The sequence below is a fragment of the Agelaius tricolor genome, unplaced genomic scaffold (assembly GCF_023055355.1).
Source record: "Agelaius tricolor isolate 1412-34295 unplaced genomic scaffold, bAgeTri1.0.p SCAF_33, whole genome shotgun sequence".
NCBI lineage: Eukaryota > Metazoa > Chordata > Aves > Passeriformes > Icteridae > Agelaius > Agelaius tricolor.
In genome coordinates this window covers 4,126,686-4,152,636 of record NW_027269293.1, presented here as the reverse complement: position 1 = coordinate 4,152,636, position 25,951 = coordinate 4,126,686, and the positions used below count along the sequence as shown (strand labels likewise).

General features: G+C 50.6%; 3 protein-coding genes and 1 long non-coding RNA gene across 6 annotated transcripts in view; 2 read left to right on the top strand and 2 right to left on the bottom strand.

Annotated features, from left to right (window-relative positions):
* Window positions 1-15,407, bottom strand: part of JSRP1 (junctional sarcoplasmic reticulum protein 1) — a 41,809-nt gene extending 26,402 nt beyond the window's left edge. For 2 of the 3 annotated variants that reach the window (XM_071451958.1, XM_071451957.1), the window contains exon 1: window positions 15,342-15,407. The gene's annotated coding sequence lies outside the window, so the exon portion shown is untranslated. The remainder of the gene's footprint in view (window positions 1-15,341) is intronic. The other variant, XM_071451959.1, reaches the window with a different exon arrangement.
* A 280-nt stretch (window positions 15,408-15,687) lies between these two features.
* OAZ1 (ornithine decarboxylase antizyme 1) lies at window positions 15,688-19,330 on the top strand. The gene is given in 6 exon segments (XM_071452094.1): window positions 15,688-15,877; window positions 17,786-17,843; window positions 17,845-17,931; window positions 18,029-18,201; window positions 18,694-18,779; window positions 18,888-19,330. Coding segments are annotated over 6 exon segments (651 nt in total). The 5' UTR covers window positions 15,688-15,761; the 3' UTR covers window positions 19,019-19,330.
* On the top strand, window positions 16,365-17,063 carry LOC139602338 (uncharacterized). The gene is made up of 2 exons (XR_011683179.1): window positions 16,365-16,575; window positions 16,891-17,063. It is a non-coding gene; the product is annotated as an uncharacterized lncRNA (long non-coding RNA).
* A 2,431-nt stretch (window positions 19,331-21,761) lies between the features above and the next one.
* On the bottom strand, window positions 21,762-25,951 carry PEAK3 (PEAK family member 3). Its single transcript, XM_071452088.1, has 4 exons — window positions 25,700-25,951; window positions 24,920-25,047; window positions 23,823-24,448; window positions 21,762-23,366 (listed from the first exon to the last, which is right to left on the bottom strand). Exons 1-4 carry the CDS (start codon window positions 25,804-25,806, stop codon window positions 22,374-22,376), a joined length of 1,854 nt encoding a protein of 617 aa, XP_071308189.1. The 5' UTR covers window positions 25,807-25,951; the 3' UTR covers window positions 21,762-22,373.

The window sequence follows — 25,951 nt, the reverse complement described above, 5'->3', positions numbered from 1 at the left end:
TCACTTCATGGCACCATTTCTGAGCCCCTTTGGCTCCTCTTCCCTGGGGTGTGCCTGTTAAACCCTCTGGGAGCACTCAGGGCTCAAGGGACAACACCTCTGGTCTTGTGGGAATCCTGTCAAGAGGACCCTTAGCTCTGGCTGGGAAGAAATATGAAAAGCCCCCAGTTTCCACAAAAAAACCCACAAGAATTCTTAGTTCCTCATCAAAGATCAGCACACAGGAGCTAAATAGACCCAGACTCCTGCTGGGAGATCTCTAAGCAACATTTTTGTGGGGCAGAGTGAGGTTTTCCTTCCACCAAACTCCTTCCACCTCCATCCTCCCCAGGCAGGGGCTCAGCCAGGGCTGGTTTGGATTCCTTTGCCAGAGCACTGGGGGCAGCTTCCAACAGAACATCACAGCAGAGACCCCCAGGGATCACAGGATCCAACAGCAACTTTGAGATGGGATGTTGGGAATCAGGAATTGTTCCCTGGCAGGGTGGGCAGGCCCTGGCACAGGGTGCCCAGAGCAGCTGGGGCTGCCCCTGCATCCCTGGCAGTGCCCAAGGCCAGGCTGGACAGGGCTGGGAGCAGCCTGGGGCAGTGGGAGGTGTCCCTGCCATGGCAGGGGTGGCACTGGATGGGCTTTGAGGTCCCTCCAACCCAAAGCATTCCATGATTCTGTGATCCTTGTCAAATCCTAACCCTGCCATGTAGATGTGCCAAACTCTTCCCTCCTTGTTCTGCTTGGGTGTTTGTGTTTTTTTAGCTCCGTTTCCAACATCCAGCAAATGAATTTAGAAACACTTGGGTTCTACCTAAGAGGTGATGGCACTGAGGTGGTCGTGCAGAGATGCTTTCTGTAAATAACTTGTGTGGGAATGATTCTGGATGGCTGAGAGGCTTCCTTGACAAGAAGCAGGGAAAGCAGAAAGGAAGATTTACAGAGGAAAGTCTCAGTTTGCTTTGCCTACCAAAACAAAGGGGTTGGATTGCTACACACAAAAGCACCAAGAGAAAGCCAAGATGCCAATTTAAGCATAAAGACAATGCTGGCATGAAACCAACTGGGGGAAAAAAATTGGCTTAAATAAATAAAACTGGAATTATAAAGGAGCTTTGTAACTCTGAGAGCTCCCAGCTTGTGCAAGGGACACAATGGGGGCTGAAGGGGGAGCTCTGTGCCTTTCTGAGTCCTTGGACCACATGTGGACAGCAGGATTGGGCTCAGAAGGTCCCTCCCCGCCCTATCCAACAGCAACCACATTCCACAACCAGGTCTCCAAACTGGGAAGCCAAACCTTGCAGGTGGAGAATGCTCAATGTGCCCATAAAGCTGCACCAAGAGCTCTTGAAAAGCCAATCCAAGGATTGTGAATGCCTTGGGAATGGGAGCTTTTCAAAACATCCCAACAAGCAGGGATCTGGGAGAGCTGCAACAATAGCTGATTTCCAAGGAAAATGAAGTTCAGCTTGTTTTCCCAAATCCCAGTTTCCTCCCAATGCGTCAGAGCTGTTCTACCTGGAGGTCAGGGGGAAAAAAAGTCATGGAAAAAAGGCCTCATTGGAACTAATAAGTATTTTGGATGAAAGAAAAGACTTTGGATGTGTCCTGTCAGAATCCAGTGAGGACAGACTGGAGAGAAACTGCTCCTGCCTGTGGGAAGTGAGGGATGAACAGCAGCCATGGATTTAAGGGGAAAAGCCCAAATACTTTGTAAATACAGCCAAGTATTGGAAGGGATTGTGTGGGGAAAGGTTGGCCTCCCTCTCTCTGAAGGGTTTTCTGAACAGCTTTGTCAGGAAGGGCTCCTGAAAATCCCTTCCTCTTCTAGGGCAGGGATTTGGGTTATTTGTTATTTGTCCTACAATGGTGACTAACACCACCTGTGACCCAAAATGGGCTCCTCTGACCCCTCTGTCCCAACTGGACACAGAACTGGCAGGGACCCCAAGGACCCTGCACATCCCACAGTCATCTGGAAACACCTCCTGAGGCAGCTGAACACCCCAGTCCCAGCCTTGGGATCACAGTTTGGACCAGAATGATAAAGGATTAATCATATTCATTAACTTTATTTGCATGGAAGCCTCAGGAAAGGCTTGTTGTTAAAATTCAGAGTTTTTTAAGTCCCAAGGGCACTGAGAGCAATGATACAGATACTCAGAGTTTTGGTGCCATTGTGTCAGGGGTGGCTCCTGTCCATCACCATCACCCTGAGAATGATCAAATAAATCCAGTTTTCTATAAACTGATACCCTGAAGCCACATCCATAACTTTTCCCATCCATAACATGGGAAAAGCATCCAGTTGCCCCTAGCAGCAATATTCCTGATCACAGTTAAAACCTTAAAATTGCAGAACATAAACCTGACAATGCCAAAACAGCAGAGAAACCACGGGAAAATAAGCCAAATGGGATAGAAAAGAGAATTAAACATGATTATCAGTGCCAAAGTGATCTTCCATTCTTTTAAAGGCGACAAGGAGATCAATAAAATAAAATGATAATAAAAAAAAGGGAGCTGAGGTAGGATTAGGAGAGATGATTTAGGTTAAAAGGCACATTTTGCTTTGGAATATTATTTACAAAGGAGACTTTTCAAAAACTCTCCCCAGTCCATTTTCCCCAGAGAAAGGGGAGGGAGCAGCACAGTGAGATCAGCTCCCACCTCAGCTCTGCCTTCTCCCACCCTCAGCTTCCCAAGCCCTGGGGACACGAGGTGGCTCCTGCTGGAATCACAGCTCCAAAGGGGCAGCACGGGGCCACAGGGGGAGCCTAAACACACAAACCTGGGCTCCCTGTCTCAGGCTGGACTTGATGATCTTTAAATCTCTTCCAACCTCGAAAAAACAACAAAAAAACCCACCCCAAAACAACAACAACAAAAAACCCCCAACAAAACAAACAAACAAACAAAAACCCCAACAACAACCCCTCCCTAAAAAAACCCCATAAAAAAGACCCAAAAAAAACCCCCAAAACCCCAACAACAACCCCTCCCTAAAAAAACCCCATAAAAAAAGACCCCCCAAAAAAACCCCAAAACCCCAACAACAACCCCTCCCTAAAAAAACCCCATAAAAAAAGACCCCAAAAAACCCCCAAAACCCCAACAACAACCCCGACCTAAAAAAAAAAACCCATAACAAAAAAGACCCAAAAAAACCCCAAAACCCCAACAACAACCCCTCCCTAAAAAAAAACCCATAAAAAAAAAACTCCAAAAAACCCCAAAACCCCAACAATAACCCCTCCCTAAAAAAAAACCCCATAAAAAAAAAGAACCCCAAAAACCCCCAAAACCCCAACAACAACCCCTCCCTAAAAAAAAACCCATAAAAAAAAACTCCAAAAAACCCCAAAACCCCAACAATAAACCCTCCCTAAAAAAACCCCATAAAAAAAGACCCCAAAAAAACCCCAAAACCCCAACAACAACCCCTCCCTAAAAAAACCCCATTAAAAAAAAGACCCCAAAAAACCCCAAAACCCCAACAACAATCCCTCCCTAAAAAAAACCCATTAAAAAAAAGACCCAAAAAAACCCCAAAACCCCAACAACAACCCCTCCCTAAAAAAAAACCCATAAAAAAAAAACTCCAAAAAACCCCAAAACCCCAACAATAACCCCTCCCTAAAAAAAAAACCCATAAAAAAAAAGAACCCCAAAAACCCCCAAAACCCCAACAACAACCCCTCCCTAAAAAAAAAACCATAAAAAAAAACTCCAAAAAACCCCAAAACCCCAACAATAACCCCTCCCTAAAAAAACCCCATAAAAAAAGACCCCAAAAAAACCCCAAAACCCCAACAACAACCCCTCCCTAAAAAAAAAAAACCATTAAAAAAAGACCCCCAAAAAACCCCCAAAACCCCAACAACAACCCCGACCTAAAAAAAAAAAACCCATTAAAAAAAAAGACCCAAAAAAACCCCAAAACCCCAACAACAATCCCTCCCTAAAAAAAAAACCCATTAAAAAAAGACCGAAAAAAACCCCCAAAACCCCAACAACAACCCCTCCCTAAAAAAAAACCCATAAAAAAAAACTCCAAAAAACCCCAAAACCCCAACAATAACCCCTCCCTAAAAAAACCCCATAAAAAAAGACCCCAAAAAAACCCCAAAACCCCAACAACAATCCCTCCCTAAAAAAAAAAAAACATTAAAAAAAAGACCCAAAAAAACCCCAAAACCCCAACAACAACCCCTCCCTAAAAAAAACCCATAAAAAAGACCCCCAAAAAACCCCCAAACCCCAACAACAACCCCTCCCTAAAAAAAAAACAACATAAAAAAAGACCCCAAAAAAACCCCAACAACCCCTCCCTAAAAAACCCCATAAAAAAAGACCCCAAAAAACCCCAAAACCCCAACAAAAACCCCTCCCTAAAAAAAAAACCCCATTAAAAAAAGACCCAAAAAACCCCAAAAAAACCCAAAAACCAACCAACCCCCCCCAAAAAAACCAAACTAAAACAACAAACAAACAAAAATACCCCTGGCCCTAGGGATGCTGTGGGATCCACCCTGCAGGGATCAGGTTTAAGCTAAGCCCAAGCCTGGGTTTAGCAGAGTGGTGGCTCTGTGCACTTTACTAAAGCCTGACCTGGTGGCTCCCATTGCCTCCTGTCACATCCTGTTCCTTCAAGGATTCCTGGTGATATTTTCCTGCCTAAAGAGCCCAAGAAAGCTGAAGATGGGCTGAGAGTGATGGTCCTGGAGCCAGGTGAGTGTTTGTGTGAAGCCAAACAAACACAGAAATGTTGAGGGGAATGAGGAGCTGAGAGCTGAGAAATGAAACAACAAAAGAGCAGGGAAGCAGCAGGAAGGCAGAGCACCACCAAAATCGGGCAGGATTTACTCACTGGACAACCCACCAGGGAAATTCTGACCCCAAAAGAGACAAATATTGATAAGGGAATCAGAAAAGGGTTAAATACCCCAGGAAACAGATTTCACAACGAAATCTCAGCTCCTGTCCAGTTCATTTCCAGTACTCACAGCCATTCCCAGTCTTCCACACGCCTCTGAGGAGGGAGATTTTCAGCTCATCACCTGCTGTAGCTGGCAGAAGTCACCATGAGCAGGAAATCAAGCTAAGTAGGTCACAGCTCCAAGCCTGAGCAGTAATTTCAAGGGTCTTTACCTTCCTTATGCCACCTCTTTATCTTCCAGCACTTTAGGAATTTTGCTGCTCTCGTTTAGAGCTCAGCTCTGCTGGAAGTGGGGTTTGCTCAGCCAGAGAGGAGTCAGGGTGTCCGTGTGTGCCACCCAGAGCAGGACACATGGGAATGAAGAGCTCCCTGGAGTCTGGCTCCTCTGGAAACACCAGGACAGGCAGTGGAACACTGCACTGCTCATCTCCCTCCTGGAGCAATGAACCCTTCAAACCTCAGCTTCTCCCAGGACCAACAGGAGGCAGGGGAAGTTCATCTGTATCTAGAACGGCTTCATAAATAAAACTGGAACATTCTGGTACTGAATTAAAGCTGTTTTCATTTTAAAGCCTCCACTCCTGAGTGTGGTGGCAGCCTGGGGGCTCCTTTGATGGCAGTGCCAGTCCCTTAGGGAGCACCAATTCTTTGGACTTTGGTTTGTCACTTCCAGAGAAGGTTTGTCACTCCCTGGGGAGATGCCAAGGCCAGCCCAGACCCCCTTCCAGAGGGGAATTTTGCCTGCAGAGGCTCAGGGATGGGCAGGTTGCTGCAGGGAGGGCTGGTGCTCACCAGAGCTGTCACGCTGCCACCTCTCCCAGCCTGGAAATCAGGAGTATTTGTAAAAAAAAAGATGTAAACAAGGGAAGCTGCTCAGCTGGGCAGGCTCCAGCCCTGCTCTCACTGCAGGGATTGCTGACAATCCCAGCACACAGAGCCCTGAGTAAATATTGGTTCAGACACGGATGCAGAGAGCACGAGGCCGCCTGCAGCTCAGCAAACAGCCTGGCCAAAGCAGCTTTCCCCAGGCTGCACCTTCCTGCTCCTCCTGCAGGCAAAAACCAGCCTGGCAAAGAAACCCTTTTAACCAAAGCTGGACCTTCCTGTCCCTCCTGCAGTCAAAAACCAGCCTGGCAAAGAAACCCTTTTAACCAAAGTTGGACCTTTCTGTTCTTCCTGCAGTCAAAAACCAGCCTGGCAAAGAAACCCTTTTAACCAAAGCTGGACCTTTCTGTTCTTCCTGAAGGCAAAAACCAGCCTGGCAAAAGAAACTTTTTACCAAAGCTGCACCTTCCTGTTCCTCCTGCAGGCAAAAACCAGCCTGGCAAAAAAAAAAACCTTTTAACCAAAGTTGGACCTTCCTGTTCCTCCTGCAGTCAAAAACCAGCCTGGCAAAAGAAACTTTTTACCAAATTGGACCTTCTTGTCCCTCCAGAGCTCAAAAACCAGCCTGGCAAAAAAAACCCAAAACCTTTTAACCAAAGTTGGACCTTCCTGTTCTTCCTGCAGTCAAAAACCAGCCTGGCAAAAGAAACTTTTAACCAAAGTTGGACCTTCCTGTTCCTCCTGCAGTCAAAAACCAGCCTGGCAAAAGAAGAAACTTTTTACCAAATTGGACCTTCCTGTTCCTCCTGCAGTCAAAAACCAGCCTGGCAAAAGAAACCTTTTAACCAAATTGGACCTTCTTGTCCCTCTTGCAGGCAAAAACCAGCCTGGCAAAAAAAACCAAAACAACTTTTTACCAAATTGGACCTTCCTCTTCCTCCTGCAGTCAAAAACCAGCCTGGCAAAAAAAAAAAAACCTTTTAACCAAAGCTGGACCTTCCTGTCCCTCCTGCAGTCAAAAACCAGCCTGGTAAAGAAACCTTTTTACCAAATTGGACCTTCCTGTTCCTCCTGCAGTCAAAAACCAGCCTGGCAAAAGAAGAAACTTTTTACCAAATTGGACCTTCCTGTTCCTCCTGAAGCACCCCTGTGCCTCGAGCACAAGGATTTCTGGCCAGTGACAGAATCCACGTGGATTATCCCCAAAATAAAGCAGTGTGGAGCACACAGAGCTGGAAGAAATCCACCTTAGCCTGTAGGTCTTTGGCTCTCAGGGTGAACTGGTTCCCTCAGCCCCAATTCTCCAAAGGGGTGAGTGTGGGATAGAACTGATTCCAGGCAAAAGAACCTTCCCTGCCCTCCAGGCCTGCTCATTTTATTTATGGGAAAATACGCTGGTAAATGCTCTTATCACAGGCAGGATCTAATGGTGAGGGGGGCAAAGTCTCCTTTGAGTATCTCCACGTTAATGAGCTGCTGGGTGAGATGTTTCAGCAGGCACAGCTCCCCCCGAGCTGCTGTGTGACAGAGCAGCCTCTGCACAGGCCCTAACGCTCATCCTGCTGGCAGCTGTTTGTTTGGATAACATTTCCAAACGAAATGAGGGGTTACAAAAGCAGAGCTGCACTTCCTCATCCCTGAGGCTGCCTGAGCCAAGCACAAGAGGAATTGGAGGAAAACAAGGCAGGCTGTGCCATTCCCCTTCCCCTTCCCAGCAAGGGATTGTCCTGCAGGAAAAGCTGGGATGGTGGTGGATTCTGAGAGGGGGGCAATGGAAACAAAAAATAAACTCCTAAATCCACCACACAGGCTCCAGCAAGCAAGAGAGGAGAAGGAAAATGTTCATGGAGGAATTCCAGGGAGATTGAAATGCTGATTATGATGGGATTGATTATGAGGGGTGGTGGATTCTGGGAGGAGGGGGAATAGAAACAAAAAATAAACTCCTAAATTCACCACACAGGCTCCAGAAAGCAAGAGAGAGGAAGGAAAATGTGAAAATGTTCATGGAGGAATTCCAGGGAGATTGAAATGCTGCTTATGGTGGGATTGATTATGAGGGGTGGTGGATTCTGAGAGAGGGGCAATGGAAATAAAAAATAAACTCCTAAATCCACCACACAGGCTCCAGCAAGCAAGAGAGGGGAAGGAAAATGTTCATATCCAAGGATCCTGAAATGCTGCTTATGGTGGGATTGATTATGAGGGGTGGTGGATTCTGGGAGGAGGAGGAATAGAAACAAAAAATAAACTCCTAAATCCACCACACAGGCTCCAGCAAGAGAGGGGAAGGAAAATGCTCATGGAGGAATTCCAGGGAGATTGAAATTCTGATTATGATGGGATTGATTATGAGTGGATTCTGAGAGGGGGGCAATGGAAATAAAAAATAAACTCCTAAATCCACCACACAGGCTCCAGCAAGCAAGAGAGGGGAAGGAAAATGTTCATGTCCAGGGAGCCTGAAATGCTGATTATGGTGGGATTGATTATGAGGGGTGGTGGATTCTGGGAGGAGGAGGAATGGAAACAAAAAATAAACTCCTAAATCCACCACACAGGCTCCAGCAAGCAAAAGAGGGGAAGGAAAATGTTCATGTCCAGGGAGCCTGAAATGCTGATTATGGTGGGATTGATTATGAGGGGTGGTGGATTCTGAGAGGGGGGCAATGGAAATAAAAAATAAACTCCTAAATCCACCACACAGGCTCCAGCAAGCAAGAGAGGGGAAGGAAAATGTTCATGGAGGAATTCCAGGGAGATTGAAATGCTGATTATGGTGGGATTGATTATGAGTGGATTCTGAGAGGGGGGCAGTGGAAATAAAAAATAAATCCTAAATCCACCACACAGGCAAGCAAGAGAGGGGAAGGAAAATGTTCATGTCCAGGGAGCCTGAAATGCTGCTTATGGTGGGATTGATTGTGAGGGGTTTGCAAAGGGTTTGCTCAGGACCCCAACACCCTTTCCATGCAAACAGGGGGGACAGGGCTTCCCTCCCTCCCCAAATTAACTCCCCTCTGTGACTCCTCTGCAAGACAAAGAGTTCCAATGTGGGAAATGGATTTGCAGAAAATTCTTAAAATGAAGAAATTTACCCTTGAAGGGGTAATTTTAGATGATTGGCATTAAGGCATTTACAGCATGGTGTGGCTAAAGCTGATAGGACAAGAAATTCTTAAAATGTATTGTAATAATTGGCTTCTGACTGTGATGGTGTGAACTGTAACATCTGTATTGTTTCACCCTTCACAGGACACTGAACATTGAATAAAAGTTTTTAAAAAGCTTCTCAGTTGCCTCATATCTGGGCAACTGAGAAAAGGGCATGAAAAATCTCAGAAAAAAATCTGAAAAATCTCAGAAAAGAGCAAAATCTAACATCCATCAGCTCTGATGTAACTCGGGAGAGGGGTTGGAGCTGAGCTGCCTCCGGCCCAGCAGAAACGAAACAGAAAATGGGGTGGGGAGGGGAGGCTGTTGCAACGTCTTTCACTCCATTGTTTTGCAACCACCTCCAAATTCCTCGGGGCCATTTGTTCACAACTGGCAGCAAGAGCCAGAGAAAAATCAATACAGGAATCAGTGTTGTGGAACATCATCCCTAAATTGCAGACCCGTAACATCAAAGTGCCCCTGCACACTTCCCAGAAATCATAGGGTGCCACCCTCTGAGTGTTTCTTGTGGCTCTTGCTCTTGGCCAAGCCCCTTTCCAGCTGATTTCCTGTTCCCACATTATTTTTATGTGGGAACTGCTCTGTTTGATCCTGCAGACTCAAAAAGAACAATTCAGCCTTTCCCAGGTGCCCAGGTGATGTTGGATTCCAGCCTTCATTCAGATAAATGAGAATTTACAGCATTTTAAACATCTATTACCTCATCTGTATCCAATCCCTCTCCATGCCAGCTGTTTTGAAGTGGAAAAACAGAGATCCAAAGGTTTTTTTTGGTTTTTTTTTTTTTTTTTTTTGGCCTGATAACTGTTTTCTTCTAGTTCAGTATCTCACAAAGATCTTGGAAAAATAAATTCTTCCCTGTGCTGGTACACACCTAAAAATTCTAGCTTCATTTGGCAGAGTCTCCTTCCAGCACAAGTGGGTCTGCAGAAAGGCTGACCTTCAAATGAAATCATTCTCACAGGGATGACAATGAAAATGAGAGTTTTTCCAGCTAGGAAAGGTGTTCTAATTACATGTCCCACAAAGATCAGAATAGATTCTGACACACTAAAGAGTGATTTAGTGGGGGAGTATTTAAAATTAGATAACTGCTACTTAACTGTTACCTGTGAGGAGATGAACCAGAAGTACTAAGGAAGGAGAGGGGTAGATTTAAAAGCCATTATTTTATTAAGACTTATAAAATATAGGTTTGATAAGTGTAGAAAAATTACTCTCCAGTGTTTTGATAATGCCTCACAAGCTTTGGCTGTCCTTTGTCTCCACAGAGGGCTGACCAACAGGAACATTTCAATTATTCCATGACTAAAATCAGAGGGTGAAGTCATCACAGACAATGATTTCTATGAAAACATGTCCTGATGACATCTCTGCCTCAGCTTCTGTCCTGTTTTGGTGCTTGGCTGCATCTACAGACACCTCTCAAAACTGCAAGAATAAGCACTGGAATGGAGAGAAAAGGCAATCAGACCCACTTGATTTGAAACCTGCTTCAATAAATCAATAAATTACTGTATTTTATTCCCATTTTTGGGGAAGTACTAAATGGGCAATGCTATGCATGGAGTGCACATGCTTTGGGAGGGAGCTCCTGTTTTTCTCTCATGTTTTTCTCTCATGTTTTTCTCTCATGTTGTTTTTCCCTTGTCAGCAAATCAGAGCAGGATGGATTCCCCTGCTGCTGTTAAATGCCACAAACATCCATTTCCACCTTCCAGGAGAGCCCTGGGAGCGTGATGCAGCACAGCACAAAACACACAGGGCTTTCTGCTACCCATCAAAAAGGATTTTTGTCCCATTCCCCATCCCTGGAGCTCTGCTGCTCCTCTAGAACACAGATGCAGGAGCAGCCTCAGCTCCAGCAGTGGCAGAAAACCAGGCAGAAGCAGCAGTTTTTGCAGCTGTGTGATTTAATCCTGCTTTAATCACCTGAATGACAGAATGGTTTATCTCTCCTTCTTGGAATAAATGATGTTACAGAGCTGTGGTTTCGACGTGCAGGATTTCAGAACCTTGGGAGGTTTATGGGTGTTTCAGCTCCTGAACATCTTTCTAAGCACTGATCTTGTGTTATCTGATCACAAACACTTGCACACCTGAAAACACAGGGAAGAGGGAAGACAGTTACTTATCCCACACCCATTTCTTGCTCTAATACGTTCCCAACAGTTTTTAATCTGGTTTGCTTCTTGTGCTGCAATAAACTCATCCTCCAGACTATTTCAGAAAGTTAAACTCATAAAAGCTTGACAAAGAATCACTGACTGGTGATTTGAACTATTGTTTGAGACCCTTTTTTGTGAAAAGAGGGTAAAAAGAAAGGAAAATCTGGGAAAATCAACACCTTGGCTTTTCTCAGCCTGAAACAATTTCAACTTGGATCCTTAACAGAGATCAGTTTGTTGGTGCTTCTGTCCTTTCCTCATTAACTGCTCTGGTTATTGAGTAACTCAGGCTGCACAAGATTCTTTCCCAGGAGGTTTCAGGCAGCCCAGTTGCTGTGACCTGCTTGGGGTAAGAGCACAGAGCAACTGGGACCTGCTGGGGCTCTCTGGAGAGCTCCCTCAAGAGCTGAGAACTGACACCAGCTCCTGGCTGTGGGACTGGGAGAGTCCTTGGGAATGCAGTTTTTGGAGAGGGGAAGGCTGTGGTAGCTGGAATGAGGAGGACTTTGTGTGTTTGAGGACACCTGCACAGCATTTGGGATGAACGTGCTGGATGAGATCCTCTGTTTGCAATGGTTGTAAAAATGCAATGGAATAAAGAAACAAAGAAGGATCCAAAGCTGTCCAAAGGAGGGACACGGAGCTGGGGAAGGGGCTGAGGAAAAAAGGAATTCAGCAGCAAGTCCCAAAGCCAAACAGGACCCAGATGTCCTGGAAATCAGCAGACGTGCAGAGAACCAGACCAAGGTGCCCAAGCTGAGCTCTTCTAAGGCAGGAGCATCCCTTGGGATGTGCTCAGCAACTGTTCCAGGCATCACAGCAGATCTGGCTCATCTCAGACACTGCAGAAAGGGCCCTGGGGGTCCTGGTCAGGGGCAAGTTGGATCTGAGTCACTGCTGGGCCCTGGCAGCCCCAAGGGCCCCCCTGTGCTGGGGGCACCAGGCCCAGGGAGGGATTGTCCCACTCTGCTCTGCCCTGGGGCAGCCTCACCTCCAGTGCTGGGGGCACTTTGGGCACCACGAGATCAGAAGGACCCAAAGGTGTTGGAGAGTGGCCAAAGGAGGGACACAGAGCTGGGGAAGGGCTGAGGAGCAGCTGAGGGCACTTGGCTGGTTCAGCTGGAGCCCAGGAGACTGAGGGGAGGCTCCTGGGGGCTGCAGCTCCTGCCCAGGGCAGGCACAGGGGCAGGGGCTGAGCTCTGCTCTGGGACAGGGACAGGAGCCCAGCAAGGGCTGGAGCTGGGCCAGGCCTTGGCATGGAGCTCAGGGCAAGGTTCTGCCCCCCGAGGCTGCTGGGCACTGCCCAGGCTCCCCAGGGAATGGTGCCAAGGCTGCCACAGCTCCAGGAGCTCCCAGGGCTGCTCAGGGTGGGGTTCTTGGGGTGGCTGGGCAGGGATGGGGCTGCACTGATGATCTCTGTGGGATCCAGCTCAGGATATTCTGGGATGCTGTGAATCTTCCCTGTGTGTTGAAAGCAGCTGTGCCACAGCAGAGCTGGGCTGCTCAGACTGTCAGGGCTCACTGCCCCCTGAATCAGGTAATTCCAGGGACTGAGATCCCAAACTGGGAATGCAGCTGGAGCAACAACCCTGCTGCAGTTACTCTGCCACAGGAGGGGCAGTCATGACAAAAACCAGCTGGGGATGGCAACATCTCCAACTGCCTCAGCCATAATCCCGAAATTGTGAGTCAGAGGCTTCTGTGTGAGGATTTCTGAATCAGTGTCTCTGCTAAAGTGGAAGTTGGGCTCTCTCAGCAAAACTGCAGCTGGAACTAATCCCCCGTGGTGTTTGACACAAACCCAGCACAGGTTGCTTGGGCTTTTGCAGAGCTCTCCAGGCACTCAGCTGTGAATTGGAGTGATGGACCATGGAGGTGACAGGGATTCAGAGGGCAAAGCTGTTCCCAGTTCTCAGGGAAGAGGAAACAGCTGCAGCGCTGATTCTGCTCACACAGAGCCATTATAAGGAATTACAGGAGGATTACTACAGCAATAATAAATGCCATTATTGGAAATCATGAAATCTATCACTGAGTGCTGATGTAGCCCTTCCACCCCCTGACACCTCCAGCCCCCAGCAGGAAAACCTTGCTAACACAACACACAAACCAGGAATTGCTAAATCTCCTCTGATGTGCTCCGGATATTCCGGAATTGCAGCTCTGCCATTGTTTCAGGCTGGACTCTGGGCAATGCATTAAACAGAAGAGTTTCCCCTCCATAAATCAACACCCTCGAGGCTGAGGTGAGCACAAGCTCCGTTTATGTTGTGTTCTGGGAGCTGAGTGCAGATGCCTGCAGCAGGAAAAGGACTTTCTTCTCATCCCTTTCACTTTCCAAGACTCCCAGAATTTTTTTTTCCCTGGCTGCTGGCCAGGCCAGGCTTCTCCTCTGAGCTGCAGGAGAGCAAACACTGTTGAATTGTTGTTTTTATTTTGACTTTTTTTATTGGACACTTTGTTCCATCCTGGGTTATCCCAGCAGCTTCGGGACACAAAAGGTGGGTGGAGGTTTAGACAATGATCCCTCTGCAAAGTGGAGCTGATCAATCCATTGTGCTCAGAGCTCCTGGATGGGGATATTTTCAAGCAAATAAAAATAAAGGTAGCAATAAAACCCCCTAAGAAGTGGTCAAATGCAGCTCTGGTAGCTGCAGGCAAGAAAACAGGTGTGTTGTGGCCTGAGTTGATGAAGAAAAAAAGAAATGCAGCCATCTATAAGTTTTTTAATGGAAAACCATGATTTTTAAAACCATTACAATGTCTCTTTAGCAGTTTTATTTGGTTCTATAAACACCTTTCCCCACTTAACTTACAAGGCATCCCTACCTGCAAACACCATCACTTACACCATTATTTTGAGCTCTCTTTCCATACAGGATAAAATCCACTGCTCACAATGTGCCCTGGATGTGCCTCTGCCTTGGTTTGCAGGCTGAAATGATCAGAAATGGCTCAGCCAAAGATTTGATTCCCAAACCCATGGGAATGATGACCTATTTAGCTTTTTGTGCACATTTCCTGCTTTAAAATGGATTTTGAAGGCTTTTGGATTTTGAGGGCTGACCCTCACCCCCAAGGCATGAAGCTGCTTCCATCAGTCCCATCCAGAAGAGCAGTGGGGGTGTCCTGTTTCCAAATTCCCATCCTTTCCTCAGGACTGTTCTTGTTGTGGGACTGCACAAAGACCCAACCACACCCCCAAGCCATGGATTTCCAAGCCCCTGGCAGGAGATGGAAAGCAGAGGGCATGGCTTGGCTGGTACAGGGATGAGCCCAACTTCTGCTGTGTAAATAACCAGAATTTATCCACTTTGTCATGAAGGCAGAGCAAAAAAAGTCTTTTTAGCCTAAAAGATCGTCACTGTCAACAATTCCCCACCCCTAGTCCCCAACTGATCCATTAACCAACTGTTCCCCATCCCTATTCCCCTATAAATCCATGATCCAACCATTCCCCATCCCTATTCCCCTATAAATCCATGATCAAACCATTCCTCATCCTTATTCCCCTATAAATCCATGATCCAACCATTCCTCATCCCTATTCCCCTATAAATCAACCATTTCCCATCCCTACGCCCTTATAAATCCACAAACCAACCCTTCCTCTTCCCTATTCCACTATAAATCCATAAAACAACTTTTCCCCATCCCTATTTCACTATAAATCCATGAACCAACCTTTCCCCATCCCTATTCCCCTATTAATCCACAAACCATCCATTCCTTATCACTTTTCCACTATAAACCCATAAACTCACTGTTACACATCCCTATTCCCTTATAAAACCTTCACCTAACTATTCCCCATCCCTATTCCCTTATAAATCCATATACCAACTATTTCCCATCCTTATTCCATCCTAAACCCACAAACCAACTACTCCCCAACCCTATTCCCCTATAAATCCATAAACCACAGTGAGCCCAAAGGGAAGCAGTCCAAACAAAACCAGCTCACAACTCCAGAACCCGACTTTTCAGGGACCCACCCCACTACTTGTGGTGGGTTTATTATTAACTTTTAATTAAAACTTTCCCTCAGCATAAAGCTCCGTGCGAAGCCCTGAGGGCGAGATGCCCCCGGGGGTCCCACAGGTGATCCTGCGGCCGCCTCTCCGCTGCTTCCAGCCCCAGGGCTGCACCCTACGGACGTGCCCGTGTTTTTCCATGACTCTTCACGTCTCTCCCTCCCGGTGCTCCCTTCACACCCCGCTCCTCCCCCGGCCCCCCCGGTTACCTCAGCCGGGCGGGGCGCGGGCGCGGGACTCGAACCGGCGGCTCCGAGGGCAGTGAGGGGTTGCGGAGCGCCCGCCGGCCGATGCCCCGCCAGACCCCGCCCCGCCCGCGCCGCGCGCAGCCAATCACGCGCCGCTATCCCCCGCCTCCCGTGCGGCACCCCCCGCCGATGTCCCTCCCACCGCGCTCCTTTAGCCAATAAACAGCGAGATATTTAAATAGACACCTAAACTGCCCAATAAAAGCCGTTTTCTCGTGCGAGGGCGTGGCACGCGCTGAGGGGCGTGGCTTCTTAGGGGGCGTGACAGAGGGAGGGTATATAAGAAGGCAGTGGGGCCGGGGTGCCATTTTGTGTAGCAGCGCCTGGGGAGAGGGGGGCGGAGGCGGCGGAGGGTTTCGGGGTTCGGACCAGAGCGGCCGGATGGTGAAATCCTCCCTGCAACGGATACTCAACAGCCACTGCTTCGCTAGAGAGAAAGAGGGGAATAAAAGCACCATCATGCCCGCTGTGCTGAGCCTCAGTACCGGACAGAGCAGGTGAGGCGCCGCGGCCTCCCTCAGCCTCGCACCGCTGGGCCCTCGCTGTCTCCTTCCTCTTCCTCATCCTCGTTGTCGCCTCCCTGGTGGCCGGAGATGGGCGGGGGACGCTGCGTGGCCAGCGGGGGAGGGGCGGCCCGGCCCCGGCCCCGCGGGGAAAGGCGGCAGGGGAGGGTGGAAAAAGCACAAAAAAAAGGAGATTTTGAGGCCCCAACGCTGCCTCGGCCCTGGGAGGGACCCCTGAGGGCACCCCCGGGCTGGGGGAGGCTCCGGACAGGGCTGGGGGTGGAGGGGGGGGGGGGGCCGCGGGGAAAACAATAATTAGGCAAAGATATTGAGGGATTGAAGGCTGTTATCCCCTTATGTAACCGTGGATACTCCGCAAAACGAATCGAGGGTAAGAGTGTTACGAGAGCTGGTGGTTAAAAACTCAACCGAAAGATTAAAACACCCCCCACAGGTGCTGGGAAGAAAGAAAATACCTGAATTAAGGTGGCTGGTGTGGAGCGGTGGATGCTCAGGACATCGAGCTGCCCTTTCCACCTCGTGTGTGGACTGTGCAAGGAGTTCTTTAACCGTTTCTATATTTAACTGCGAGCTAAAGATTGGTTTTTTTTCTCCCTAAGAGCACGTAAACATCAGTAAAATGTATTTATGGCTGCAAACCTTCCTTCTGCACCACCTTTTTGGGCAGAAAGGTGAAATTATTGAAGATTGCCACAGCACACCTTTGGAAAAGGGTTTTTGAGGTTATTTATGGGGGAAATTAAAAATGTATAGTTCACAGTCATTCTCAGATAAAAATAAATAATGTTGATATTAAAGAAAAACGTCTCTTTCTAAGAGCTTAAAATAATGGGTTGGATACTCATTTAATTTAAATAACGCCTTCAGTTAGCGCAGATTTTGTATTTTTAATAAAACTTCGCAGTTGTTACCCTTGCTTCATATTAAAAATATAACTATAATTTACCTTCCAGCACATAATATTTAACCTCTCTGCCCGTTTCCAGCCTTTTTAATACGGATTATTCATCACAAGTTTCAAGCTCATTTAAAAAAAACCAAAAAAACAAACAACAAAAAACCAAAAAAGAAATTAAAAAAACCCCCAAACCAATCCAAACCCCGCAACTCGGGTGCAAAATGGTGGATTATTTTGTAGCTGTTTATTCGGATTTGCAAATGGCTGCAGTGGCTGCTGCTGGCACCCGGAGACAGGACGATTGTGAAAATTCCCCCAAGGGCCTCGATTGCTGCATCTGCTGAGATGACGCAACTCAAGAGTGGAGCCTGCGGGTGAAGGATGGTGCAGAGGGAGGGGCCAGCGCTGCTCTGCCACGGGAGGAGTGAAACAGCCTTGAAAAGGATGGGGAGAAACTTAAAAATAATCCTTGCACCTTCAAAAATGCAGTGTTTTTTCTCCTCGACTGCTGAGCGTTGTGGGATCGCTCTGAGGAGTTCAGTGGGAAGAGGTTTGGAGGTTTTGCAGAGGTTCAGGTGTGGCATCAGCTCAAACTGAAATTCCCTGGAATTTCCTGGGAAGGTCTGGTGGGGAATAACCCAGGGAAAAAAGTGATCCCTGCCTTGCTGGGCTGGAGCTTTGTGCTGCCTCAGAACAAGGAGAGCAGAAAACTGCAAATTCCTGCAGGAAGGTTCTCCTGAGCTCACATCAGGCCTGCCCTAGCACAGAAACGCACCTGGCTCACCCAGCCTGAGCATTTCTCATCTCCAAGTGAGTCTTCACTCAAAATACTGCAGTGGCAGCTCCCTGGTGTGGAGCTTCCTTTATCTTCCCACTTGCATTGGGAGGAGTCCTTTGGCCTAGGTTTGGGGTTTTTAACACTGTTTGAATCCTGCAGGTCCCAGGGCTTTGCCCAAGCCTGTGTAACCATGTTCCCTTTGCAGTTCCAGGGTTCCCTTCAATTGCTGTAGTAACCTGGGTCCGGGGCCTCGGTGGTGCTCCTGATGTCCCTCACCCACCCCTGAAGATCCCAGGTGGGCGAGGGAATAGTCAGAGGGATCACAATCTTTCAGCTAATTTATTTTATTCGGTGAGTATGAGGTGCAGTGAGCTTGATAACATTCCCTGCTTCAATCCTTCCTCTGAAAACAAGCAGGAAAATCACTCTGCTCTTGTCCCTGCTGCAGGATAATCGGCTGAATGTCACAGAAGAACTAACACCTAACAACAGGACAAGAATTCTCAATGTCCAGTCAAGGCTTACAGATGCCAAACACATCAGTTGGAGAGCAGTGCTGAACAACAACAACCTCTACATTGAAATTCCTAGTGGTGCTCTGCCTGAGGGGAGCAAGGACAGGTGGGGCAGGGAAAACTTGGCTGTGAATTAGCACGAGGCCTCTCAGGGGGGTGGGACAACACTTTGCTCTTTGTATTTTTAAAGTTTAATTTTGGGTTTTGAGGCTCTCTTGTGAGCCTGGTTTCAGGGCTGCAGGCAGAACCAAAGTCTGGGGTTTCAGGCTGGTTTAGGCACTGAGATTTCCAGGCTGTTTGAGTCTGTCACTGCAGCTCCATCAGCTTTTTCTGTGCCACTGAGGAGTCCTGCCTGGGCCTCAGGGATCTGGTGGTGTGAGGCTCCAACCTGTGCCTCTTCCCTAGGAATTCTGTGTGGATTGGCTCTCAGGGCCTTGAAGCTCTCTCTGAAGAAGCACTTGCTGCCAGAGCTCAAACAGTCAGGGTGGGGTTGTTGGGGTGCCTGTGCAGGGCTGGGGCTTGGCCTGCATGGTCCCTGTGGGTCCCTTCCATCCCAGGCCATTCCCTGGGCACTGAACCCCTGCTGTTTCTCTTGCAGTTTTGCAGTTCTTCTCGAGTTTGCTGAAGAACAGCTCCGAGTTGAGCACGTGTTCATCTGTTTCCACAAGAACAGAGATGACAGAGGTGGGTGTTCCCTGCGCCTCCAGAGACACAAAATGCCTTCTGGTGGAAATTGCAGGTGATTTTTTCACTATGCCATGGCTGAAACCTGTCTCCTGCTTTATTTTCTAGCTGCACTGCTCCGTACTTTCAGCTTTTTGGGCTTTGAGATTGTGAGACCAGGGCATCCCCTTGTCCCCAAGAGACCAGATGCTTGCTTCATGGCCTACACGTTTGAGAGAGACTCAGCAGAAGAAGACTAGATTGCAATGTTTGCCTCTTTAGAGCTTTCTTGTTGTCTATAAAAGATGATTCTGTAGAAATTTTGTCAACATCTTATTCCAGTCTATCTTAACTCTTGTACGAAAACCTTGTGTGACCCAGCTGCTTTGGTGGTGAGATGTTGAAAATTTCAGACTCCACATCTTTCTCTGGATTTTGTGCGCATGTCGTGGTTGTGCAAAAATAAATGCTCCCTCCAAATTTAGCAGTATATTTCTTGAAGTTTAATATTGTGTTTGTGATACTGAAGTATTTGCTTTAATTCTAAATAAAAATTTATATTTTACTTTTTATTGCTGGTTTTAAGCTGTTTAAAGACTTGCACTCTTGAAGAGGTGGCTCTGGAACTGCCCCAACCATTAAAGTTGCAGGTGTGGAAAGGCTTTGCTTGTTCTTTGCTTGACTGGAACTCATGGGTGTGCTCTGACAGGGCTTGGAATAATCCAGCAATCCTGGAAAAGTCGACTTTTAGTGAGTAATTAGCAGCTGTGCTAATTAGGAGCAGTGCTTGCCTGCTCTGCCAGTATTTTGGAGGATATTCAGGGTGTGATTTGGTTGGGAAGTCTCAAGTGAAACACGATCAGCTCAACCCATGGCTGCTTTAAATACCAAATATGCAACTTAAATACCTGGAATTTTATAGTGTTCCTGTAACAGTGCAGCCTTTCCAGTGTGTGCAGGTGAGTGCAGGAATTCTGGCTGTGAGCTGGGAAGGTTTGTGGCACTGCTGCACCTCAGTGGTGTCACCAAGGATGCTTGGGGGGGTTGAAGGGTGAGGAGGGGGCTGTGCTGGGGCTCCTTGAGATGCTGGAATTAACAAACCTGGGACTGAAATTACAACAAATAAGTTTCCAAAGGGGCTGAGCTTTAAACTGTGGTGTTTCCATGTTTTTCAGTACTTGCAGGCTTGTTTAGAGCTGATGAATCTTTCCTCTATAAAACCTTGGAGCAGGGGGAATCCTTGGGATGGGTTTATTTCACCAGGTTCTGCTGGGTGTGAGTAGAAGTCTCTGAATGCTGTGAAATGTGTGAGTGAGGCCCTAAAGTTTCTCCCACAAGCCATCCCTGAGCTCAGCAGTGCTGGGATCCCATGGAATACACTGAAATGTTCCCTGAAACTTCTCGGAGATGCAGCACAGAGTAACTGAGGTGTGAGCAGTGATGGTGCAAAGTGGGGGCTCTTGTTGGGCTCTTTAATTTGACTCATCCCAATCCTCTCGTGGCCCTACAATTGTGCTGATCCTGGAGGGATTTTTAGAAGGCCAGTGACAGTGGGAAAGTGCCCAAAGCTGGGCTGGGAGAGATTTGGCATGGAGCTCAGGGCAAGGTTCTCCCCCTGAGGCTGCTGGGCACTGCCCAGGCTCCCCAGGGAATGGTGCCAAGGCTGCCACAGCTCCAGGAGCTCCCAGGATGGGGATGTTGGGGCCAGGGGCTGCACTGATCATCCCTGAGGGTCCTTTCCCACTCAGGATATTCCTGGATATCACGGTGGTGGCATGACCAGGGGAGGGTGTCCTTGTTTTGCACAAGAGGCTGGCACAGGGCTGAACTCCTGCTCTGGTTATCTGGAAAAATCCGTTTTCCTCTGCAACGTGGTACCTGTGCCATGTTCTGCTCTCCACGGGTACAGGAGCGTGGAATGTGCCTGGTCCTGCCTCCATGGGACGTTTTGCTGACTTTGGATGCTCCTGGCAGAAGGGGAGGGGGTCACCCACGCTGCAAACCAAAACTGGGGGACTGGGCAGGAGCCGGGGGAGCGGGTTTGGCTCTGTCTCCCCGGGATGAGGGGCTGTGCCACGGCCTTTACTGCCCTCTGGTAGCCACGGCAAATACTGCAGGAGACACGGGGACAGCAGGCTGGGCTCTCCCGGGACACCTGGAATGAGATCTGGGCCCCATTTCTGTGCCTGGGTTAATGGGGTCCAGCCTGGGCAGGGAGAGGCTGCTCTGGGGGATTTGGGTGCTGCTCCAGGTGGGAGCAAACCAACCATGGGGCTGGGACTGAGCTGCTCTCTGCAGGGTCCCAGCTCTGGTTTGTTTTTGTTTTTTGGAGCTCAGGGACTCCTAGGAGGAATCCTCCTCACTCCAGCCATGCCCCAGGCTCTGGGTGTTTGCCTGGGGAGCCACTGTCACATCCATGGGCACAGCAGCTGTGGGGAGGCTCTGTCCCACTGTGTGCACAGCCCTGCTGCTGTCAGGTGATGGAGTCACTGAATCATGGAATTGTTTAGGTTAGAAAAGCTTCCTAAAACCACTGAGGCTGACCATTACCCTATCACCACTAAGCCATGTCCCCAAGTGCCACATCCACACTTGGAACACTCCCAGGGATGGTGACTCCAGCACTGCCCTGGGCAGCCTGTGCTGATGCCTGATCACTCTTTCAGTGAAGGAATTTTTCCTGATACCCAGCCTAGATGGCTGTGAGTGGATCAATAATTGCTGAGAAATAATTTAAATGACCTTCACCATGCTGGTCCCTCGACATCTGGATGGATTTGGGGACTGGGCCCAGGTCCCACGTGCTGCCAGGTGTTTCACAGCAAGGAGCAGATGCCACAGCCCTGCCTTAGTGCCCATGAACTCACCTGAGCTGTTCACAAGAGCCCATTGGAGGCTGGTCTGGGTAATCACCACCGGGCAGGGCAGTTTGGCTTTGTGTTTCCCTCTGGATCCATCCCTGGCGTGTGTAATGCTGGCAGAGAAGCACATAAAGGACCAGTGTTTGAGAGGCTTGGCTCCAGGTTTTATTGAAGCTGTATTTTTCCCTTTAAAAATGTCATTTTTATTAGTGACTGTTCCACAAATTGTCTCTGGGAAGCACAGGCTGAAAGAGCTGTTATTTCTCCTCTGCTGAGAAGGGTGAGCTGTGATGGGTGGCTTTCAGTGTTGTTTAAAACAGCAAAAACCTGGTGGCTGCAAAAAGGCTCTGAGAGGGTTTTGTTCAAAGTCTGAACCCCATAAACTTTATTTGGTATTATCAGCCACTAAATTGGTGCTTGGGACTCCCATCCAGCTGCCTTTCCTCAGGTGCTCTGATAAACCAGACTTAGAAGATCAAGGAACAATTGTTTGAGGGTATAAACCCTGTGGTTTTACTCACTTCATCATCCATGGGTTTGGGTTTGCAGAGCTTTCCCAGTGAAGACCTGCTGGAATTTCTCAGGAACTGATGGATTTCATAGAATCATAGAATGATTTGGGCTGAAAGGACCCTAAAAATAACTTAGTTCCAATTCCCCTGCCATGGGCAGGGACAGGTTTGGGCAGAGACAGGTTTGGCCAGGCCTTCATGAGCTTTGAGGAGACCTTTGGGTGGGCTCTCCTGGAGGTTGTTTAGGGAGCATAGAGAACCTGGGTGACCTGGTAAAGGGTGTATTCAGTGACTCCCTGGAAGTACTGGCAGCACAGCCACTCCTCCAGGCCTGGGCTGACCCCAGCCCCAGCTGAGTTCTCTGCAAAGCTCAGGAGCAGCAGAGCCCTCTTGACCTGCAGCCAGCTCTGGAGCAGCTCCAGGCTCTTCCTGCTCCTGGCAAAGAGCTCCTGGCGTGGTCCCCAGAGCAGCACCTGCAGGATGGCCCTGGCCTGCAGGATGGACACCCTCTGGTGAGGATCCCTGTGCAGCAGCAGCGAGGCCAAGCGCTTCAGTCCTGCCGAGTAGATGGACAGCGAGGGGATTTCGGGAAGCCTTTTGCTTCTGAAGTCCAAAATGTTCTCCAGGGAGATGTCCACGTGCAAGATCTGATAGATCAGCCTGCCCAAGTTCAGCTCAGCTGCTGTTGGAGGGGAAGGTGCAGCAAGAGCCTGGCTCCAGTCCAGCTCCTGGCTGCTGGAACAAGGTCTCTGCTTCTCCTGCACCTTGAAGAAGCTGCTGATGAGCAGCCGTGGAAGGGACAGTCCCAGCGGCTCCTTCTGCTTCTGGGGGGGACATGGGCACTGCACCAGCAGCAGGTTCTCAGGGCACAGGTCCCCCTGGACCACGTTGTGCCCCCGCAGGTGCTCCAGCCCCATGCAGAGCTGCAGCAGCAGGAGGCAGCCCAGGCGTTCGTAGTGCCCAGGGCTGCTCCTGTGCAAAGCGTGGGAGCCCTTCACAAACTCTGCCAGGGTCTGCTGGGGAACCTCGGCACAAAGGAGCACCTGCAGGACGGGCTGGGGGGCAGGACAGGCTGGCCCCTCTCTGGAAGGGCCCTGGCTCTGTGCTCCAGGGATCCCTGGGAGCACCAGCTCCCGGGGGAGGCGGTCGGTGAAGCGGCCGAGCAGGCGCTGGATGCTGCAGTGCGTGCCCAGGGAGCTCTGCACGGCCAGGCTGGAGCAGCACGGCTTGGGGACCTGCAGGGACACACAGGACAGGGCCAGCTGTGCAGGGACAGCTGTCCTGGGCTGGGCCACCAGCCCTGCTGTGACCTGCATGTGGTGCTGCACCCTCTGAACCCAGGAATGGAGCCAGAGCTGGGATATGAGGGTGATGCATGGGCTGGGCTCTCATCCTGCTCTCCTGGCAGCCAGCTCTGCTCCAGCCTCTCCTCTGCATGTGCTGGCCCCTCTGGCTGAGTTAGCAGGACCTGTCCCCCAGCAGGGCTGTTTTTGACGTGTCCCTTGCCCCCAGGGGAAGTGTCACCCTCACCAGCCAGCCCCTGCCAGCAGCACTGTGTCATCCAGCAATGCAGAAGTGGCTGCAGAAAGGGGAAGTGGCCCCAGTGTCGTGTTCCGTGGAAAAGCCAACACTCCTGGATCTCCTGGCTCCCTCTGCACCACCCAGACCTCTCACCCTGATTCCCCCCTTACCTTGGCTGCCAACTGCAGCTGGCTGTGCTGGAAGGTGAAGCCCACCCTGAAGTACCAGGCATCCCCGCTCTGGCAGCAGGGCTGGGGCTCCAGGACACCGAGGGCTGCCCAGCGCTTCCCCACCAGCTCTGCCTCCAGCAGCTGCTGCCTCTCCTCGGGGCCCAGCAGCTCCTCCTGCAGCAGAGCCGAGAGCCGGGCCAGGGAGGCCTCCTGGCACCCCAAAACCACCCCAGAGACCCCGGCTGGGCTCTCCAGGAGCTGCCCCAGCTCGCCGTCCCCTGTCCCAAATGTCAGCTCCTTCAGGCGGCCTGAGGGGGCTTTCTGGGGGCTGCTTGGGGCCAGCGGCTCCCCCAGGCTTTGGGACTTGCTCAGGGGCTTCTTGGAGGGTCTGTCCCGGGGGGGAGCCCCCTGTCCTGCCGGGATGCTGTACAGGCTGCTGCCAGCCCGCGGCTCGGGCTCCTCATGGCAGCGCTGGGATGGTGCCGGCGCCGGGAGGGACTCGGCTCGCTGGAGCTGCTTTTTGGGCAGGGGGGGAGGCAGCGGGTCTGGCTGGGCCCGGGGGAGGGGTCTCACAGCGCCCTCCCCTCGGCTGGCCTTGCGGGGAACGAGGTGGGCACGCAGCTCTCCTGGGGACGGAGGGACAGACGTGACAGGACAGACAGGACAGAGGAGAGGAGTGGGATGGGATGGGGTGGGATGAGTGGGATGGGGTGCGATGGGGTGCGATGGGTGGGATAGGGTAGGATGGGATGGGGTGGGGTGGGGTGGGATGGGATGGGGTTGGATAGGGTGGGTGGGATGGGATGGATGGGATGGGATGGGATGGGGTGGGATAGGGTGGGTGGGATAGGGTGGGTGGGACGGGATGGATGGGGTGGGATAGGGGGGGTGGGATAGGGGGGGTGGGACGGGGTGGGAGTACAGCACGTTGTTCTTTGCCCCCTGCATATTTCCAAATTTCCAGCCCCAAAGCCACACCCAGCACTGGCCAGAGGGGTGACACAGGGTGTGGGGGGGGTAAGGACAGGGCCAGCAGTGCCACCGCCCGAGGTGACACTCGGCAGGCAGGGGCACAGCAGGGCCAGGAGGTCACTCACCCACGTTGCTGTAGATGAGGGCTGAGCTGGGGGAGCGAGGGGGGCACCCCCCCGGCGTGTCCGGCATGGGGGTGGCCGCTCCGGGGGCAGCCGGGTCCGGGCTGGCGCTGTGGGGCACGGAGCTGGGCCTGCACGGGCCGGGAGCAGCAGCGTCACCCCCGGGCTCCCGCTGCCCCCGGGGCCGGCTCGGGGGAGGAACGCTCAGAAAAGGGGAAGCAGCGGCCTGGGGAGCCTTGCTGGGGCGGTTTTGGGGAGAAACGCGGGGAGTTTGGTGGCCCAGTGACTTCAGTTGCCGCTCTGGGAAATCCTGGGGCTGGCAGAGGCCCCAGGGGCTCCCCACGCACGGGACACACCCAGGTGTGCCCAGGGCCTGATGTGGCACCGGTGGTCCCTGCTGGGTGACCCCAGGGAGGACAGAGCGCTGGGAGAGGTGTGGGACAAGAGCAGGAAAGGCCTTTGACAGCCCCAGCCAAGCCTGGGGGACAGGACAGGGGTCTGGGCATGGGGATGGAGCCCGAAGGAGGAGGGCACGGGGATGGAGCCCCTGGTTTCACTTCCCTGTCCTGGCGCTGGGCTCTGCCACCAGCGATACCAAAACCACGGTGGCTTTGTCTAAACCTCCCCGTTCTGCTGGAATCTCCAAAGTTCAGCTCTGTCTGAGCAACCCCAGATGGTGCCCCCAACTCCCCAGTGCTCCCCAGACCCCTGAAAACACCGGGCTTGGGGCAGCAGCCGCGCTGAGAGCAGCTCCTTCCTTCCCCTCTGCAGAGCCCTCGGTACCTGTGAGGTGTCCTTGGGGGCAGGGAGGTCCCACGGGGCTCCAGCTGCGCATCCCGGAGCCGCAGCAGCTCCTGCTGCCCGTCCCAGCCCCTCCTGGTGCTGCCCATGGCCCTCGGGCTCGCCTTGTGCTGCCTCCCAGCCCGGCAGGATGTGCTTTCAAAACCTGCTCCGGGCTCTGCTCAAGGAAGCTGGGCTTGGCTTAGCTGGGTTTGGTTCAGCCGGGCTCGGCTCAGCCAGGTTTGGTTCAGCTGG